The 19,450-nt window shown below is 31.4% G+C and overlaps 2 protein-coding genes across 2 annotated transcripts; one reads left to right on the top strand and one right to left on the bottom strand.

The window, feature by feature from the left end:
- The first annotated feature begins 5,240 nt into the window (after positions 1 to 5,240).
- LOC130802763 (14 kDa proline-rich protein DC2.15-like) lies at positions 5,241 to 6,112 on the top strand. The gene has a single exon (XM_057666822.1). It carries the CDS (start codon positions 5,314 to 5,316, stop codon positions 5,683 to 5,685), a length of 372 nt encoding a protein of 123 aa, XP_057522805.1. The 5' UTR covers positions 5,241 to 5,313; the 3' UTR covers positions 5,686 to 6,112.
- A 7,285-nt stretch (positions 6,113 to 13,397) lies between these two features.
- LOC130802480 (uncharacterized) lies at positions 13,398 to 17,325 on the bottom strand. The gene is made up of 6 exons (XM_057666499.1): positions 17,322 to 17,325; positions 16,398 to 16,929; positions 16,180 to 16,293; positions 15,559 to 16,039; positions 15,036 to 15,419; positions 13,398 to 13,544 (listed from the first exon to the last, which is right to left on the bottom strand). The coding sequence occupies exons 1-6, from the start codon at positions 17,323 to 17,325 to the stop codon at positions 13,398 to 13,400; spliced, it is 1,662 nt and encodes a 553-aa protein (XP_057522482.1).
- Positions 17,326 to 19,450: the final 2,125 nt, after the last annotated feature.

The following is a 19,450-nucleotide window of genomic DNA, read 5'->3' as shown; positions in this document are numbered from 1 at the left end:
TTAAATTGTGTCAAGTTTGGGACGTCTCAATGGGTCAAAACATTTTAATAATTTTTCTTTCCATTAAATTAATAATTCCAAAAAAAGTTTGTTTCATTTTTGTACAAAATATTTATTTTTATCATAAAAAAGAGCAACTTAACTATTTTTCGGCTACAATAAAAAATATCCAATGATTATTTAAAAAAATTGACTGTAAATATGGGTCTTGATTATGAATGATAACATGAAACTAAAAATGTGACCTAGATTTTTTCGGCTTTTTCGGATCAGGTTGTTTCGGATCACTGGTTTTCAGAACGAATCAAAAATCAACAGAACTAGTTACTGCTCTTGTATTAACCTTACCTGATTCCATAAGAAGTTTGTTGTAGAGACAGATGCATCTAAAAGGAGGATTGGAGCTGTTCTAATGCAAGAGGGCCACCCCCATTGCATTCATAAGCAAATCCTTTGGGCCTTATATGGAAACAAGTAGCTACTTATGAGAAGAATTGTTGGCTTTATTTTTTGCTATACAGAATAACAAATTGTTATATGAGACGGTACATGTCTTATACATGAGTTATATAACCTTTCTTATATATATTATGAGAATAAAAACTTCTTGTTAATATCATTCCACTCAATAACGGTCTCCCATAAGAGTAGTTCTTATAAAATTGACAACAATAAATAATTGATGCACATTTTGTAGTGTGGACTTATAAAAAACAGTTTAAAATAATTGCTACAACAAAAGACTTTTGCTAAATTTTTAACAACTAATTATTTATATATGAATTTTCTAAATCATAAACATCATCATTTATGAGTAATTTAAGCTATAGAATAATACCTTTATTTAATTTTTAATTTTTTACAAAATAATTCATTTTATCTTTAAACTCATTTATTAGGCCTTTATTTGTGTGAGAGAGAGAGAATAAAAAGAGATAACGTACTAGAAAAACATAAGATGAGATGTACTATAATTTTAGTAGGTTCAATGCATTTAGTGATGCTAGCCTACTAAATATGATGCTTATGAAAAAAACTCGCATAATTAATGGAAATGATAAATAATAAGACGTATTGGAAAAACCTAAGATGACAAATGATTCAATAGGTGGACTTGTTGATGTATCAACGGAACAGGAGGAAACTATAGTAATTTTAACAAAATCTCTCACAATAATAACTCTAAAATTACTAATATAAACAATCACCAATTCAAATAAATATTAAACTTATGTTTAAACTCTTGTGATAATTGATTTTATACTCATCACTTTGGTCTTATAAACTTCACTCGATCTTCTCCTCTTGTTTTTTTTTTCTTGTGAATTTCTGATTCAAATTTATATCACTTTCGTCTTTTATCCATTTAAAAAAAAATTTCATATTTTTTTTAAAATTTTCATCCATATTTAATTAACTTGTTAATTTCTTCTACATAATATTTATTTTTATCTCTTTTTCTTGAGATAAATTCATTGAGAGATAAGAAGTATATATCATTGATATTAATCCATATACACTCTAATTAAAATACGTAAATTACAAAATATCGTTGTAAACTAGATCATTTAAAACATTAAAGCTTAATAATATTGCAAACAACCAAATTTCACATTGAATTGTGACATTTTCTAGAAGAAAAACTTCGTTTAATTGGAATTTCATTTACCAAAATATAAGCCACTATTCTAGTAAATAAATTTGGTCATTGCATAAGAGTTAGGTCTACTTAAAAAAATTATGCTATTATATGAAATTTGAGTTACTAATTTATTTTCTTTTTAATCAAAAAATGATTGATAATAAATAATATATTGAAATTGCAAACAATTTCTAAATGAGAATTATATTTTAACACAAACTTATAAATATTTCTTACTAAGAGTCATTAACCTCAAACTTGATATTTAATTTTATAATATTTTTTCATTAAATAAGAAAATTCGAAATGGAGTTGATTGTTTACTATATGCTTCATTTGTTCTTCATTTTATTATTTGAGCATAATATTTCTATTAAAAAGTTTTATATAAAATAAACATTGTCATCATATAAAACAATATTCACTAAAAAAAATATCAATTTACCAATAAGCAATTTAGTTGGAAGTTTGTTGGTGCAAGCCCTTTAATTTCCCTATAAAATGCCAATAGAGAGGATTTTGTTGATATGAGCGTTATAGATAGATTGTTGAAAAATTGTAGGGAATTCCTACGAGCCAAGTTTGTAGGTGTCTCATAGGAAATGACCTACAAACTTATTTGTAGTGGGATCCTGTAAGTAATTCCTTATAAGATATCTACAAACCTACTTATTGGAAATATATATATATATATATATATATATATATATATATATATATATATATATATATATATATATTAATTTTTATATTATTTATATGAAATATAAAATTTAAATTCAACAAATAAAAAGCCCAATAAAAATAAATTAAATATTATAAAATATGAAGTATTAGATAAAACACCCAAAATGTAATATTCCTAATATGATAATATCTAATACTAACACGTTCGATAATACAAGCAAAATGATTTATTTATTTTTTTTGCAGTGATAGAGGAAGTTTTTCATTTCTATAGAAAAATGAAGTGCTTCCTTTGAAAATCATGTTTTGAATGGTGGTATAAACTTTCTTTTTCCTTGTAAATCCAAGCTTATTTACAATTATTTTATTTTGCAAATGCACCACAAAAGTCATAGACCCATACAAATTATAGGATAAAAACTATTTTAACTAAAAGTTTAAATTGATAGTTTAGGCTTTAATAAATATTATATATGATAGTCATAATAGGAGTATTTGGGTTTAAAGTATGCATGTAACACAAGTTTTTTGTTCTCATACTTTGTGCTAAAAAATTTATTTGAAAAGAGAGATAAATGAGATTCAAACCCACAACTTGGGCTCCTTATTCCATATAAAAGAATTAACTCAATTAAAAGCTTAAGTTAATAGTTATGATTCTGATATATGTTATATACTCAAATCATTATAATGTGAGAAAAATTATGCATGATGAACTATACTAGTAGTACAACAAGTTTTGTACGAGATTGTCTTACTATAAAACGAGCTTATATAATTAGTTAATTTCTTTAATTGACCACTTTACAATTTCAAGTTATTACTTTAAAACTATAAAAGTGATTACTTAGTAATTACTTTAATCCTGCAAGTGCATGATCTAATTAAATAGAAATAATTTCAACGTAAAACCGATTTGATAATTGGACGGAATCTATCAACTAGTTTTCATTTTTTTTTCTCCCTTAAACATTCTAAGTTTGCCTATTGCATGAAACCTTGCACTAAATGCAGGGTTCGTAAATTTGAGCCTCTTGTGTTAATTTTATTTTAAAGTCCTTAGAATTTAATAAAAAGAATAAATTATTAGTATATGATAAAATTTCTCTATTTTTTAAAATATTTATATTTAAGTTTTTGTTATTTGAATAATCTCGTGTAAAGTAGTGTAAATGTGTTCGCAGTAATTAAAACAATAAATCAAATAAGTATAAAAACAGATTTTTGAGGCCCTTCTAATAACGACCCCTGTGTTATAGACCGCGTTACACGTGATAATCCATGGATGATTGTTGAATTATTTGGTTTGCCAAAATTAACCCGGCATACCGCATACCTCATTAACCATTACAACTCAGAAATTTCCGAGAATGACTCCTTTTGTTCAAATGACTATAAAGTTTTTTACTTGGGATTGTTTTGTACCACTTGTTTCGATAAATTGATATGGTATAAAATACTTTTTTTTCTTTCGTATACAAGGATTTAGTTTGACAAGATAAGCTGCAAAAAAAAATTACGAAATAATTAAGTCGACCTATTAATAAATCACACTCTAATTAAATAATTACCCTAGCTAGTAAGGAGAATAACTCTTCTCAACAATTGAAATTTGGATTTTGTAAAGTTACTTGTTCTTTTAACATCTTTTTAAAAAAATTAATATTAATAATCTAATCTAATCTTTCATTCACCCATCCGCCGTGATTAATTTCATTTTTGGATTAATTGCCTTTAGTTTGCTATCTGCATACTAATAGGGTATGCTGATAGCAAATTAAGGGTAAATATTAAATTATTATAAAATAAAAGATTATGCTGCCAGTAAACTAATAGTAAAGGTTGGATTATTAAAAATTAATCTAAAGATGAAATTTTTCATCAAAGAATGAGTAAAAGCTGTTGGATTATTAAAACGGATGTTCTTAACACATTGTGATGAAGAGGTATGTATACACCATCAAGAAACAAGAGAGGAGAGCCACATTAATTTATCAAGTTTCTCTAGTAAAAACAAGCTAATAAAGGCATTGTAAAGTAGAGGATACTAACCTCTTTCACCTTGCCCAAATTACTCGAGTATTATTCCTTAGTTATTGTTCTCTCCACCACAAAAAAGAAGTTTGTACACTAGCAATTAATTACAAGATTTCACTAGTATCCAATGTAGTAAAAAAGGAGTGATTCAAAATGAGACAACTATCAACTATGAATGGTGATTTTCAATTGACAATACCCCACTTCTTCCATTCATATCTTTTTTCTTGCTCTTGTTACTATTTTCACTCATTTTATAGATAGAGAAATCTATTATAATAGGAGCTTTAACAACTTAAATTTTTAATTGAGTTAGTTCTTTGACATGGTATCAAAAGTCTGCGTATAAGAGGTCACGAGTTCGATTCTCAACCACCTCTCATTTAAAGTAGAATATTTAGTGCCAGGTATGAGTAGGGCATGCGTCGCATCCGTACTTCTATTCCATAGGTCTTTCGTGTGAAGGGCGTGTTAGAGTATATAATATATCCTTAGGCCTCAACCATCACTTTAAACTTTTTGTTGAATTGATTCCTTGATAATCTACGTCATTAAGCCTCTTAGGTTGTAGATTGAATCATTTGATAAAAAAAAACTAATATTATAAAACTGTGTCACATGTAACACAAAAAAATAACAATTAAATTAATTTTACATACACATATAAAAATGAGTGTTCGATCCACCTATATTAATATCTTGCATTCCTCACTATTTAAAAACATTTTTAACACTTTCTTAAGGACCAATATATCACATGGCACTAATTAATTTTAACACAAACTAACAAACACATCCAACTCATATTATTTCAACACTTTTCATATCTTCCCACAAACTCTCCCTTTATAAAGACACCCCCTTAATCCCTCTTTTCTCACTCACAACCCTAAACCTAATATCCTCAAAAACCCTCTCATTTTTTCTCTTAACTTTTTTTCACTTCCATGGCTACTACCAAAACCAGGCTCATTTCCACCATTTTCATCCTCTCCCTCCTTACCCTTTCACCCGTAAGCAAGGCGTGTTGCAGATGCACCACCCCAACTCCAGCTAAGGACAAGTGCCCTATTGACACTCTTAAACTTGGTGTTTGCGCCGATGTATTAGGGCTAGTTCATGTAGTCTTAGGAAACCCTCCTTCTGGGACTAAATGTTGTGCCTTAATTAAAGGACTTGCTGATTTAGAAGCCGCTGCTTGCCTTTGTACTGCTATTAAGGCTAATATTCTTGGCATTAACTTAAATATTCCAGTTACTCTTAGTGTTCTTCTTAGTGCTTGTCAAAAAGATCTTCCTGATGGCTTCAAATGCCAATAAGCTAAGGAGAATCGAGTCTTATCTCAATGAAGCATGACCACGAACTTTTCCTAAATTGGACCCATGAATTTGATTTTCATTGCCCCTTTTTAGCCGTTCCTTTACCTCAGTCTACCTGTAAAAAAAACACAAAAATTTTTTGTTTAAAAAAAAAGATGGGAAATTTTTTTCCCATTATTATCATTTAATTTGCATTTATGCCTAGCCCATTGGGATTACTATTATTATATAGCAAAGTTCATAACAATATGAACATTGATATATATAATTATAATATGGCTAAGTTATTTTAAAAATTGTTATTCTTCATCAATTAATTTGCATGTATTTGTAATCTCAATATAATGTACTTTTATTTAAATTTGGAAAGTTGGAATATGTATCATTTTTCACCGAAAGAGTTAAACTTTGACTCTTGTTATCTCTTCTCTCTTCTCGGCCTATCTGTCACAAAAAATTATAATGTATTATTAATAGGTTTTTGTGTTGTTTGTTAATGTTTTGGTTTTGCATTGTACTGCTCGGAAATTATGGTTTTTGTTTTATTGTTTCTGAAGTTACTCTACGTGCATGTGAAATTTTACAAGCAACCTTTCTTTTCATGCCCCACATGTTTTATTTTATTATCGTACGTGATGTTTTTATTCAAAACATTATTATATTGAGCTTGATTTATATATAACTAGTTTTTTTAAAGGAAATAGACCTATAGAAACTAACAATTTAGTAGGTCAAGAAAATGAGATTTGTTTTGAAGACTAATGACATCATCAAGTATATATACTCTAATTTTGCTTAAAGTTACCAAAGTACTAAATTAAGTACGCACGTTTACTCTATATGGTGATAGATTTATACAGTATTTAGTGGCATTTATTTAAATGTTGCAACACTCTTAAGTGGTATATCTGTATATGTAAATGTCAATAAAGCCTAAATTTGTTATAGTGTATGATTTTTAAATTGAAGGTGTAATATAATATTAAATGATGTAATTAATTAATTTGAAAAGTTATGAAATATAAAGATAAAAATGTAATTTAATATTGAGTGAAAAATGCAAATGTTCTGTTTTTTTATCATTGGATTAATATATTTAGGGTTATTTTGATCTCTTTTATTAGTTGATGACTTGTATTATTATTTTGTTTGATCAATAATTAATTGAACCATATCATCATAGATCTATTAAAAAAGCTGTGAAAAGTCAAGTGTTAAATTTCTAGAACACTTGCCATGTATAATATTTCTATTGGAGTATTTAAACTAACTGAATTGAATAACTGACTAGTTTACATTAATTAAAAATTTGACAATCAATTAATAATTAACTTGTTAAAATTTACTGATTTAGTTGTAGTAATTATTTCAACTAATCAAATACTCTAATCTATAAATGATAAGAGAAATGAAAACAATAAAATTAAGAATCTTTTAGGTGATATTAATAAATTTAAAATTATAAATTAGGGAACAAAATATTAATCATATATCTTTTATAGAAATTTAAAAACAAAATAAATTAAGAAATATTTAGATGACTAAATAATTATTGAGGTTTAGACTGATTTAGTGTTAAAAATTATTTTAAATAATCATCATACCATATACAATTAATAAAAAGACTGAAAAACACGTGTCATTTTTTTGGAGCCACGCTAGATGAAAGAATTTTATTAGTTGATATTGGCTTAAATGACAAATACAATAAATAAAAAGACTGAAAAATTCTTTCAGAGCCACGCTAGATGAAAGAATTTTATTGGTTGATATTGGCTTAAGTGACAAATAAAATTAATCAACTTGTTATTTATTTTACTCATCTACAAACTATTTAAATTTGTTACACATATATAAATGTCATATTATCCTATTTTAACAATTATTATTTATTAATTCATCTTTATTATATAGTATATTTATTATTATATGTTTTTGAAAATGATATTTATATATATATTTTCATACTAAGAATTCCGTACATTGCACGATATTTTATACTAGTATTCAATAAAAATACTAAATGCATGTGATATAGTCACTCACTTTTGATTTTATAAATTCTTGCATTGTGTATTTCATTCACTAAAAAGTAATAGCAGGAAAATAGAAAAGTATGTTAAATGAGGTAGATAAAAATGCCATAAATTATGTTAAACTTCTCCTTCCTTAAATGAAATATTTTAAACGTAATTTTCAAAATGATACAAAACAAATGGAATAATATTCAAGTAAAATCAATAATTAAGAAGATTTGAGACCTTCCATAATTATAGAATAATAATGTTTGGACTTGGAATGACCAACGTCCACAGCTCACTTGGACTGTACTAATAATAAGACAAGCTACCCGAATGTATTTTCACCTTTTTGTGACAACCATTGATTTGAAACTTGAAAAATACTTCATTTATATAAATCATAACATATTAACATTAATAATATCTCAATATTCCATATAGACAGAGTCGTTTATTAAAGTGAAAAAAAATTTGGCGTTGTATTGTTAATTTTTCACTATTTTATTTTAAAAAACTCTAATAAATCATATTACATATAATAGCAAAAAATATAAATTATATCTAAATTTAATTTAAGTTTATGTCAAATTTGTATATGAAAAAATATTTTAAGACTCTAAAAAATTTAAGGCCCTGAACGATAGTCCACTTTATCCTTATTAATCGACAGCCATACATATAAATAGATAAATTAAATATATAAATGAATATAAATAGATAAATTAAATATATAAATAAGATAAAAAAATAAATTAAATATTTGAATTCAAATTAAAGAAAAGAATTTGCGTATAATAGTCAAAAATAATATAAAGCAAAATCTATTGAATGGACTATTAAGAAAAATATTGCAAAACTTAAGACACAAGGGAGAAAATGAATGAAGAGGAGACAATTAAAAGGATAATTTCTTGAGAAATGAACAAGTATTTTTAAGTCATCACTTTAATATTATATATAAGTCATCAATTTTAGGCTATAAGTAATCACTTTAAGGTCATCACAGAAAATATTAAAATGAGTAGTTATCAGTAATATGTAATGTCTTTAACTATATAAGTCATCACTTTAAGGCTATAAGTTGTTACATTAAGGTCATCACATACAACATTAAAACGAGCATTTATAAGTAGTAGGTAATCTATAACACCCCTGAATTTTCAACCCCTTAAACGGAACCTAGATCGTGAAGGACAGGAAGAAATTCAGGTGTTACATAAAGAGAAAAGGAAAAGAATTTAAATAAACATCAAAGGTTAGTCTTTAAAGAAAAAGGTGAGTGGAAATTTCGGCAGCATCTCAACTAAAAACTGAGGATGTGGCAGCGCTATATAGATAGATAACATAACTAAACTAATCTAAGGCTTTCAATGCCTTTAAAAAAAATGTGTCGCGGCGGAATGAATCATCGTCAGCTTCTCAAATCATCAACTCTAACACGGATCGTGGTTCCAGTGTTAACGCATCGGTTTTGACGGATACCAAAGAAGTATTCTTACTGCCTTACATCCAAAAACTACGTAGTGGGACTATGGATCATACAAGGAGTCACATGGCTCCATACAAAAGACTTATACAACTCTAAAAAGAAAACTTTACAAGTAATATAAGAGCTATAAAGCATTAGGTAACTTGTATAACAATTGCTACGATCGTTCTCCATTCTTTTCCCCAATGCAAAGCAAAAGAAGCGCTTATACTTGTTATGCTAAACTATGATCCTCCTGCTGCTCAATATAATGACCATAGCCAAATGTATCATAGCAACAACAACAAACACATACACGTCAGTAATCAGTGAACTTATAACGATTAGAGTCAGAACAAGGAGATAGACGACGACATAGCACAGCAATAACGAATCTACTCATCTGTCTAAATACTTATATTTACTCATGATTTCTCTTTCAACTACTTATCCCTCGAAATATATTCAAAAGTAGTGGATCTTTTCTCTATTCATGGCATACTGACATGGCCAAGGGCTTTATCGGCCACCCAGCGCCCATGGCAAAGTATGAGCTCATACCCCCTTCAGCTGACCCTCTTGGGTCCTACTTTCGGGAACCTAACACACTGGGGTATCAATCCAGTGAAGAGGCCACCATATTGGGGTTTTCAAGTCCCACATGATAACACCTCGGTCAAGGGGCGGTATCGGCCACTCGACACCCAATGACAAAAGTAAGCTTATACCCCCCTTACGGTGATCCCGTCGGATCTCACCTAGGGGACTACTAAATCAACCGGACATAATCCAGTTGAGTCACGCCAACTAATCATAATCAAGGCTCAAAAAGTAGGGAATTACTTCGATACCACACACAACTATAGTGCGTTCTCTACTATTCAGAAATTTGTTCTCATAGTCTCCTAATGCTTTCATTCTACTTGCTTATACCACTATTGTGACTATTCGATAGCATAGTTTACTTTCTGGCGCTCTATAATTCTAATACGATGCATATAAACATGAAATATTGATAATACCTTAAAACGATAAATATGATAATTAATTACTGCGTGTACGTACCTGCAAGCGTCACTGCGCGACCAAAAGTTACAAAAGTCACCCAAGTAAGGTTCTACTTTCCTCTTATGAACTGAGAACCTATACAAATTAGGAATAGAACTAATAAGTTCCCTTAACTACTTTGTCATACCAACTAAATGCCCAAGTAACCACTATCACCCATTCAACATGAGTTTTTGATTACTCTAGCACGCACACAACTCATTCAATACAAGTCAAAATCATTAACTCAGCACAACATAAGTCTTTTCACCAATTTAAAAGTAAAAGTATATGTGAATCGTTCCTTTTCATCAACTAATTTTGAGTATGTCGGTTCGCATTACCTGAAAATAACTAATCACATCTAAGCCTTACAATTTTCATATAACACTTATATAACGATAAGGCAAATCTTAGAGTTATCGAATCGCGATATCATTTGTTACATTCTCCAAAGCTAGAAAGAAGTATAATCAAAACAGCACGACAAGTAACTTTAGCAACCATCGACGATAAGTTGACATTATGCTCTTGGCTTTACGAAGATTATGCATGTAACACCCCGGCCCATCGGACCGCCGGTGACTACTCATGGAGACTGTAGACTAGCCCCACAAACCAACACAAGTCTTTCCAGCGCACTTTGGCCTCACTCGTGCGCGCCCGAGAAAACTTCCCAGGAGGTCACCCATTACAATAATTACGAGCATTTATAATTCACAACAATCAACTCACAATAATTAGCGACTATTACTCCCAATTGACAACCAAAACCATTTCTATAGCCAATTATAATAAAAATCATTACTAACTAAATATATCATAATCACAACTAACACAACTAAACCTTAAAACAACTTATGAAATTATCAAATCAATCATCGCACCACCAACATATAACATAAGAGCACACACTATTAAAATTTCATTCCTAAATTAAACCCTAATCAATTTTTTGTTCAAAGATAACATGTTTAATTACTACCCATACTAAGATTCAAAGAAACTAATTCGTAATCAACACACAACCCATAATTTCTAATCACACTTCAAATCCTAAATCATAAATATGTTCAATTCATCCATCAAACTCCTACCCACAAAAAGATTCAATGAAATCAACACAAAACCAACATCAAACTCAATACACTTAATAAAACTCCAATTAAAAACTAGAAATTAATTAGAGAAAAAAGGAGATGGCTTACTAAGATGAAACAAGAGAAGAGGTAAAGAGGAAAGTGGGTAGTGTGGTAGTGGACCACAATTGGTGGTCGTGTGGGGCAGCCGCCACTGCAGGAGTTGGAAAAACGCAGCAGCAGCTGCTCTTGGGAGGCCTATAACTGCCTGCTGTTAGAGGAGGGTGGAGGTGGTAGTTGTTGCTAGTGGAGGAGGAGAAAGGTGCAACTGTTGGGGAGGAGGGGAGGTTGTTGCTGCTGGTTGTGGTGGTGAGCCGTGAGGGAGAAGGAGGGAATGAGGGAGAAAGGAGAAGTAATGGCGTGAGACTTGTGAGGCAAGGAGTGTTCTAGTCTTTTTAAAATAAAACCCTAACTCATCCTTTTTATATTATTTATCTATTTATTAATTTATTTATTTATCTAGATTCATCTTCTTGTGAGGGACCTTCGTGTGTTCACAAATTATAATAAAATAATAATTTAATTTCGAACCTCTTTATTTTAGTAATCGCAAATCTATATTTTTTCTAATATAATTGTGTTGATATTTAATTCGTGTATAAAAGAAATTTATTAAAACTATTTCAAAAATAATTTAGTATAATTATAAAATCACCAAAAGTTATTAAAATATATTAAATAATGACGTCATAAAATCTCGAGGTGTTACAAACTACCCACCTTAAAAGACGTTTCATCCTTGAAACTAGAGTAACCAAGGTATTAATCATGAGAATTTGTATATATCATAACTCAAGAAGGTGTTATAACCATTTTAAGCTCAAGAATTGACTCAAGGATCGTGACTTTATTAACATTATTAACAAAAGGATACTCAATCTATCAAAATAGTCAATCACCCAAATTAACTCAACACCCAATCAAAAACATGTAAAAGTCACACAATTGACTCGACACAATCAATCAAAAGCATGTAAATATCACACAATTGACTCAACACGATCAATCAAAAGCATGTAAATTTGTAATAGGTTGATGTCGTAGAGGAGAAAATGCGTGAAAACGCGCGAAATTCTATCGCATTCTACCCCCTTTAAAAACTTAGTTACGACCCCGTAACTCACTAACCTCGGGAAAAAGGTGTGGGTATTTCTCACGCATGAAATCCTCAGTTTCCTACTTGCCTCCTGTGTGCGCTGGTTAAACCATATAACTTTCACCATCTTTATATATTTTCTCCTCGTACTACGCACCTTAGAGTCTAAGATCTCGATAGAATTCTCCTCATAAGACAGATTCTCATCAAGGTCTAACGGCTCGGGATCTAATACATGAGATTTATCAGGGACATAATGCTTCAGCTGCAAAATGTGAAACACATCATGGACCTTACCCAGCTCATTGGGTAATGCTAGTCTATAAGTGACCTCTCCTACCTTCTCGGTGACCTCATAAGGTCCTATAAACTTTGGGCTCAACTTGCGCTTCTTGCCAAACCTCATGACTCCTTTCATCAGCGCGACTTTCAACAATATATAATCCCCTACGACGAACTCATTAGATCTTCTCTTAGTATCTGCGTAGGACTTTTTTGTCGATCTTGGGCCGCCTCAAGATTTCCACGACTCATTTTCACTTATCAGTCATCTCCTCTAACATAGCCGGACCTAGAGTGACAGATTCGCTGAAATCATCCCAACATACTAGAATACGACAACAAAGACCATATAAAGCTTCGAAAGGTGCCATTTGAATGCTTGCTTGGTAACTATTCTTGTATAAGAATTCGACCATGTCCAGGCACTCATCCCAAGATCCTTGCCTATCCAAAGCTACAACTCGTAACATATTTTCAAGTGTCCTATTCGTGCGTTCAGTTTGTCCATCTGTAGCCGAATGAAAAGATGTGCTCCTAAGGAATTCTGTACCCAAAGTTGCCTGAAATGCTTCTCAAAATTTTGACACATATCTAGTATCACGATCAGACACTATAGACCTAGGGACACCATGATATCGCACAACATGTTTAAGGTAAGCTCAAGCCAACTGATCTATATCCCATTGATTATTCATCGGGATGAACTTTGCACTCTTGGTGAGTCTATCCACGATCACCCATAAGGTATCATTTCCCGACCTAGTCCTTGGTAAACCCAAAACAAAGACCATGGAGATGTCATCCCACTTCCATACAGGAATGTCCAATGGTTAAATAAGCATTAAGGTTACCAAGTATTTAGTAGCATTAATGAACTTCTGCAAGTATTGAAAATGTAACTTAATGGCTTAGTAAAGGTCAATAATGAGTAATAACCTTCTATATTGTGCTTGATGATTATTTTGTAAGCATGATTTAACTATCGCATCATAAGCTTGTTGAGGAGATTATACTCGGCTTTATCACTGACCGATTTAATCGGATGTCATCCGTATTATGTATGACAGTATTTTGCAGGAAAATTTAGCTCAGGTTTCGATCCAGGCCGCAACTTTAATTATTCTATCGAGGACTTAGCTGCATTGATTTTACTTGATGATGATGACTATATTGTACTTATGTTTTTTTATCGTATTTAAGCAAACCTTATGTTATATTTTCTCAGTTGTAAGATTTTTTTTAACTTATGTTTTGAACGGTTTTAGTTTAAATGATTTTTAGTAGTTTGGCGTTTTACACTTCCACATTACTTATCTTAAGTATAATTATTAATGTTAATTATGTATCGAGAGTGCCGCTCCTGCTACAGTTTAGGACCTCGATTCATAAGAGTTGAGAGTCAAATCGCGAAGCGCTTGAGTTGCTTTGATCGTGCTACTAAGGTACACGTTTAGACCATACAATTGTAATAGGTTATGTTAAGTAATGTTGTATTCATTCTATATTGTGATGTGGTTTATCACGTAAGATTTAGACCCCCAAAATAATTTGTAAAGAAATTGAAATTTGAGGATGGTTGTGTAGTTACCCAAATGGGGCTATTTAATTGGAATTGGAATATCATTGTTATTATTCCCATGGCAGTTTGGATCATTACGGTCACCATGAGGGTATGCATACTTTTGCCTTTGACGACCCGAACAGAACGGACAACGTCTTAGGTCGGAGGTTGCCTTGGGATTAGCTCTCCCTTGTGTATTTCTCCAAAATTTTGAGAATACTCTGTTGACCCAAACTGGACGGCAAGGACATGAGTTGGGGTTCGGAAAGTCAAACGTGACATTTAACTAATAGAGCCTTCGCATGCTAGGATGAACTCATTACTTGTGTGTATATGTTGTCTCTGACGTGTATTGTTATGTGCTGTGGAACTTGTTATGATGTTGTCATTCGACGACTAGTAGGTTGACTTGTAGGTGGGGACTAGTGTGTGAGGACTCTTCTAATAGAACTTGTAGTCGAGCTGACTATCATGCCGAAATTACTATTAGAATTTTATCTATCCAAACTTTATATTTTTATTTAAGTGAGTACATTTTGAATTGGATTGTATTTGGTTTGAAGAGGCCAGTAGGTTCTCAAGTTGTAATTTTAGACTTCCGTTGTCTTGTTATTTCGTCATTAATATTTTATTTCTTTATCATTAGAACGTTATCGGTCCTATAAGTACATTAATTTAATTTTCGATGTGTGGACCGAAATTCATATTTGTGTGAATTTATCCAGTTCACTTTAACCCGGACTATTACACACCCTAACCTATTTTTCGAGGCATCGCTATACACAAGATATTCAGATGTGCTGTCTGGAAGGGTTAAAACAGGTGCAGTAGTCAATCTCTCCTTAAATGTTTGGAATGCTTCCTCACACTCCTCAGTCCATTCAAATTTCTTGTCTTTCTTCATCAAATTGGTGATAGATCGGACAATCTTTGAAAATTCCTTCACAAATCTTCTATAATAACCAGTCAAACCTAGAAAACTTCGAATCTCGATCCCATTTTTCGGTGTAGGCCAATCCCTCACTGCCTTAATCTTAGATGGATCCACAGTAACTCCCTCTTTAGATACAAAATGCCCCAGGAATGATACTTTCTCGAGCCAAAACTCAAGACTTAGAAACTTTGGTATACAATTGATTCTCCCAAAGTATCCGCAATACTTTCCTCAAGTGCTTATTGTGTTCTCCCTCATCCTTCGAATACACCAAGATATCATCAATGAAGACCACGACAAACTTATCAAGACAAGCACTAAATACCCGATTCATCAGACACATGAAAGCTGCTGGTGCATTTGTCAATCCAAATGGCATGACTGTGAATTCAAAGTACCCGTAGCGAGTCCAAAAGGTCGTCTTTGGTATATCTCTCTCCGCAATTCGCAATTGATGATAGCCGGTTCTCAGGTCAATCTTGGAAAACATTCCAGCTCCCTTAAGTTGGTCAAACAAGTCACTAATTCTCGGTAGAGGGTATTTATTCTTTACAGTAACCTTGTTCAACTCACGGTAATCTATGTACCCCTTCTCCAACAACTCTTCTACTTGTTTTCTCAATTCTTCCATCTCTGCTAGTGCTATCCTGTAAGGTGCATTAGATATGGGCCCCGCCCCCGGTATTAAGTCTATGGTAAACTCAAAGTCTCGAGTAGGTGGCATTCCAGGTATTTCATCTGGAAAGACATCTATAAACTCATTTACGACAGGAATAGACTCAGGGGTCACAACCTTGTCTTCTATCCTTCGAACATGACACAAGTAACATGGTAATCCCTGTCTCAGCAATCCTTTCATACTTAAAGATGATACCACTTTAGCCTGTAACCCTAGAGTGCCCTTACTATACTTTACCCTCTTTCCCTTAGGCCCTAAAAGACTTACTTTTTGTTATCGCACTCAATCTCTGCCTTGAAATGGCCTAACCAATCCATCCCGAGAATGATGTCTAAGTCATCCATGTCAAGCTCATAAAAGTCACTAGGAAAACGACTTTCCCTATGGTCAAAGGAACTCCGCTATATAGCCTAGTACACTAGAACAACTCTCCCGATGGAATCGCCACGACATTAGAGGTGGATTCAGGGTTCTTTAATCCTAACCTCTTGATCTTTGATGTGTATACAAAAGAATCAGATGCTCCAGTATCAAACAATACTTTAAGAGGTACAGAGTTCACATGGAACGTACCTGTCACCACATCTCTCGCCGACTCTGCTTTCTTGCTATTGATAGTGGTCAACCTTCCAGTAGTTAAATGAGCTACAGCCGTACTAGCTCCTACATTGCCAGTCCCGGTGTTGTTCCCATTAAACCCTCCTGACTTGAAGCTACTTTGAGTAGGGCGGTTTCCATTCCAATTCCTCTGATGGCTTTGATTCCTACCACTGTGATCATTTCCGTTCTTGTTGTTTCTGAAATTTTCTAGCTTGGAGTTTTGTTGACCACCATGTTGTTGAGTTGGATGTCCGTGTTTCGAAAAGCACTCGTACTCTCGGTGTCCCAGCTTGCCACAATATTTGCATTTCACCAAATTTCCATTGCAGTCTTTCCCCGGGTGATTGTTGGGACACTTGGCGTAGAAGAAGACCCTCTTGCCATGACGATCCGTGATCACTTTCCGATCATTGGCACCTTAGGGGTTGGAAATTCAGGGGTTGGAAATTCAGGGGTGTTACATAATCACTTTAACTATGTAAGTCATTAGTTTAAGACTATAAGTAGTCATACTAAGGTCATGACATACAACCTTAAAATGATTATTTATAAGCAGTAGAATTTAACAATATAAGTCATCCAGTTATAATTTGACCTTATCCTTATGAACAACAATTTCAATGGTACACCAACTAATGTAATCAATTAAGGTGATCAATTCACACTTTACACTTCACAGTTGATACACCAAATAAACAACAAATGTGATCAATTAACATCTTTAATAAAATAAAATATGTTATTGTTCATGATTTTGTTGATCAATTCATGTTTTGTTGATGATTGATTTGTAAACAAATCAAACTTACTCATTAATTCATCCCTTAGGTTTGATAATGAATAGCTTTGTTTACGATGATTAATTATCAATGGCATGAATATAGAAATTGTTACCAAATGCAACTGCAATGGAGGTTTTACTGTGCAATGAAGGCTAATTATTGATGGCGTTAGCATAGTGCAGTAATCAAATCAAGGAGATTTTACCGTGCAATGGAGATTTTACCGTGCAGTTATCAAATCAAGAAGATTTTAGCATAGTGCAGTTACAATTAACAATTTTTTTAAAAGAAAAATCAAACAGTTATTATGTGTCTGTTAAAAAAACCCAAGTATGAGACATGTCTCACAGTGAGACCTTCTTATACAAAAATTTGTGATAAAGTTATTAAAGGGTTTTAGACATAAATAGCTTGGACTTGTTGTATGGGCCCTTCTCACTGTGAAACGGTCTTATACAAAACTTTTTGAACAATTTATGGAGTAATTTATATTATACGGCCCTACCTAAAAACATAATCTGAATAATTTCAAAATGATCAACGTTAATCAAGTCAAACAACGCAAAAGAAGCAGCTATGCTACCATTTTTTCAAGAAAATCATACCACAAAACTAACTTGATCCCAACTTTAACTTGGTTGTTAGAACCCTCATTTTCAAAGTTTTGAAATTGTCATTTTAGATTTTAGACGATTTTATTAATAGATGCATTTTATATTTGGGTTAAATAGCCCATTTAATATATATTATGAGAATATAAACATCTTGTTTGAGGTCGTTTCACCAAGAGATGATCTCTCACAATAGTAGCTCTCGTTGTTTAAACCGTAACTTTGTGGTTAAAATAGTGATTTTGAGTTGTAATATGTCACAATCTCATATTTGGCTATTAAATCGTCACTTTTATCGTTAAAATTACTTTGGTTTATAAAGTAGATGCTAAACAACTAAAGTGGATTTTTTTAAGTTCACAATGGCTCTTTTATATTATTAAAGTGAGTATTTTAATATCTAAATGTCAATTTTTACATTTAAAATGACGTGTTGAACATCAAACAACTAGGTGAGTATTTTATGTTCGAGAGTTGATTTTTTAATAATTTAGTTGGACTATTTAACCTAATTTAGAACAGTTCAACCACTTTAATTAAGAATCAACTACTATTGTGAATAATCATCTCTCTGTGAGACGACTTCAAAACAAAAGACTGATATTCTCATAATTTATACTATCAGGCTATTTAATGAGAATTTGTACAACTAATAACATCATGGTGGCCCATATTTCGGTTATCCTGCAGATCGTCAACCCACCATAATGTTGAACTTTAGGCCAATACTTCAACTGAAAATTTAAAATAAGTGTTTTTTTTTTAAAAAAATCTCAAATTCAGTTTGGGAAATTTTTAATTCTAAAATAAGCGGTTCTTTTTAGACTTGAAGGGCACTTGTTTGCTAAAAAATTTATTTGTTGTTGCTAATAACGAATAAAACGGAGTTTTTTTTATTGTTGTTATTATTTGCCAAAATGTGTACTTAAAAATTAAAACAAAAATCTCTTGTTTTATGTTACTAACACTCTAATAGGCGAACAAAGGAAAATGCAATTGAATTTATTTATTTTCATTTTAAAACTTATTTCTTATCCTAAATCATTACATTGTAGGAATACTAAAAAGCTTGGAAAATTTCAAGTGTCACAACTAAGGAGGATTTGCCAAATAGAACTCATTTGTTGGCTAAAGAAAGATGACATAACATTTGATTTTGACCAATATATTTACTATAAGAATATCTTTGACTAGCATTTATTTATAATTAGATAAGTATATTAAAGAATATAATTTACTTCATCACTTCAAAGTTACTTGCAACATTTGCTTTTTCACGTATTTCAATGTACTAATTCAATTCTTAATATCTCTAACTATATAGAATAAAAAATTATGAAATTTAAATATTATTAATCTTTGCTTCGAAACAAATAAAACAAGATCTCACTTGACTATATTTTAACTTATAGATTAAGAATTAATTACAAATTAAGAATGATGAGTAAATAGTGCAAATATTGCAAATGTTGCGACTAATTTGGAACGAAGGAGGTAATGTGTAATATTTCGTTGACAATTTCCAAAATTATAGAGTTAATTCAT

This window comes from Amaranthus tricolor, chromosome 16 (assembly GCF_026212465.1).
Source record: "Amaranthus tricolor cultivar Red isolate AtriRed21 chromosome 16, ASM2621246v1, whole genome shotgun sequence".
Classification (NCBI taxonomy): Eukaryota; Viridiplantae; Streptophyta; class Magnoliopsida; order Caryophyllales; family Amaranthaceae; genus Amaranthus; species Amaranthus tricolor.
The sequence above is the reverse complement of the archived record's forward strand: the minus strand, read 5'-3'. Positions and strand labels throughout refer to the sequence as shown.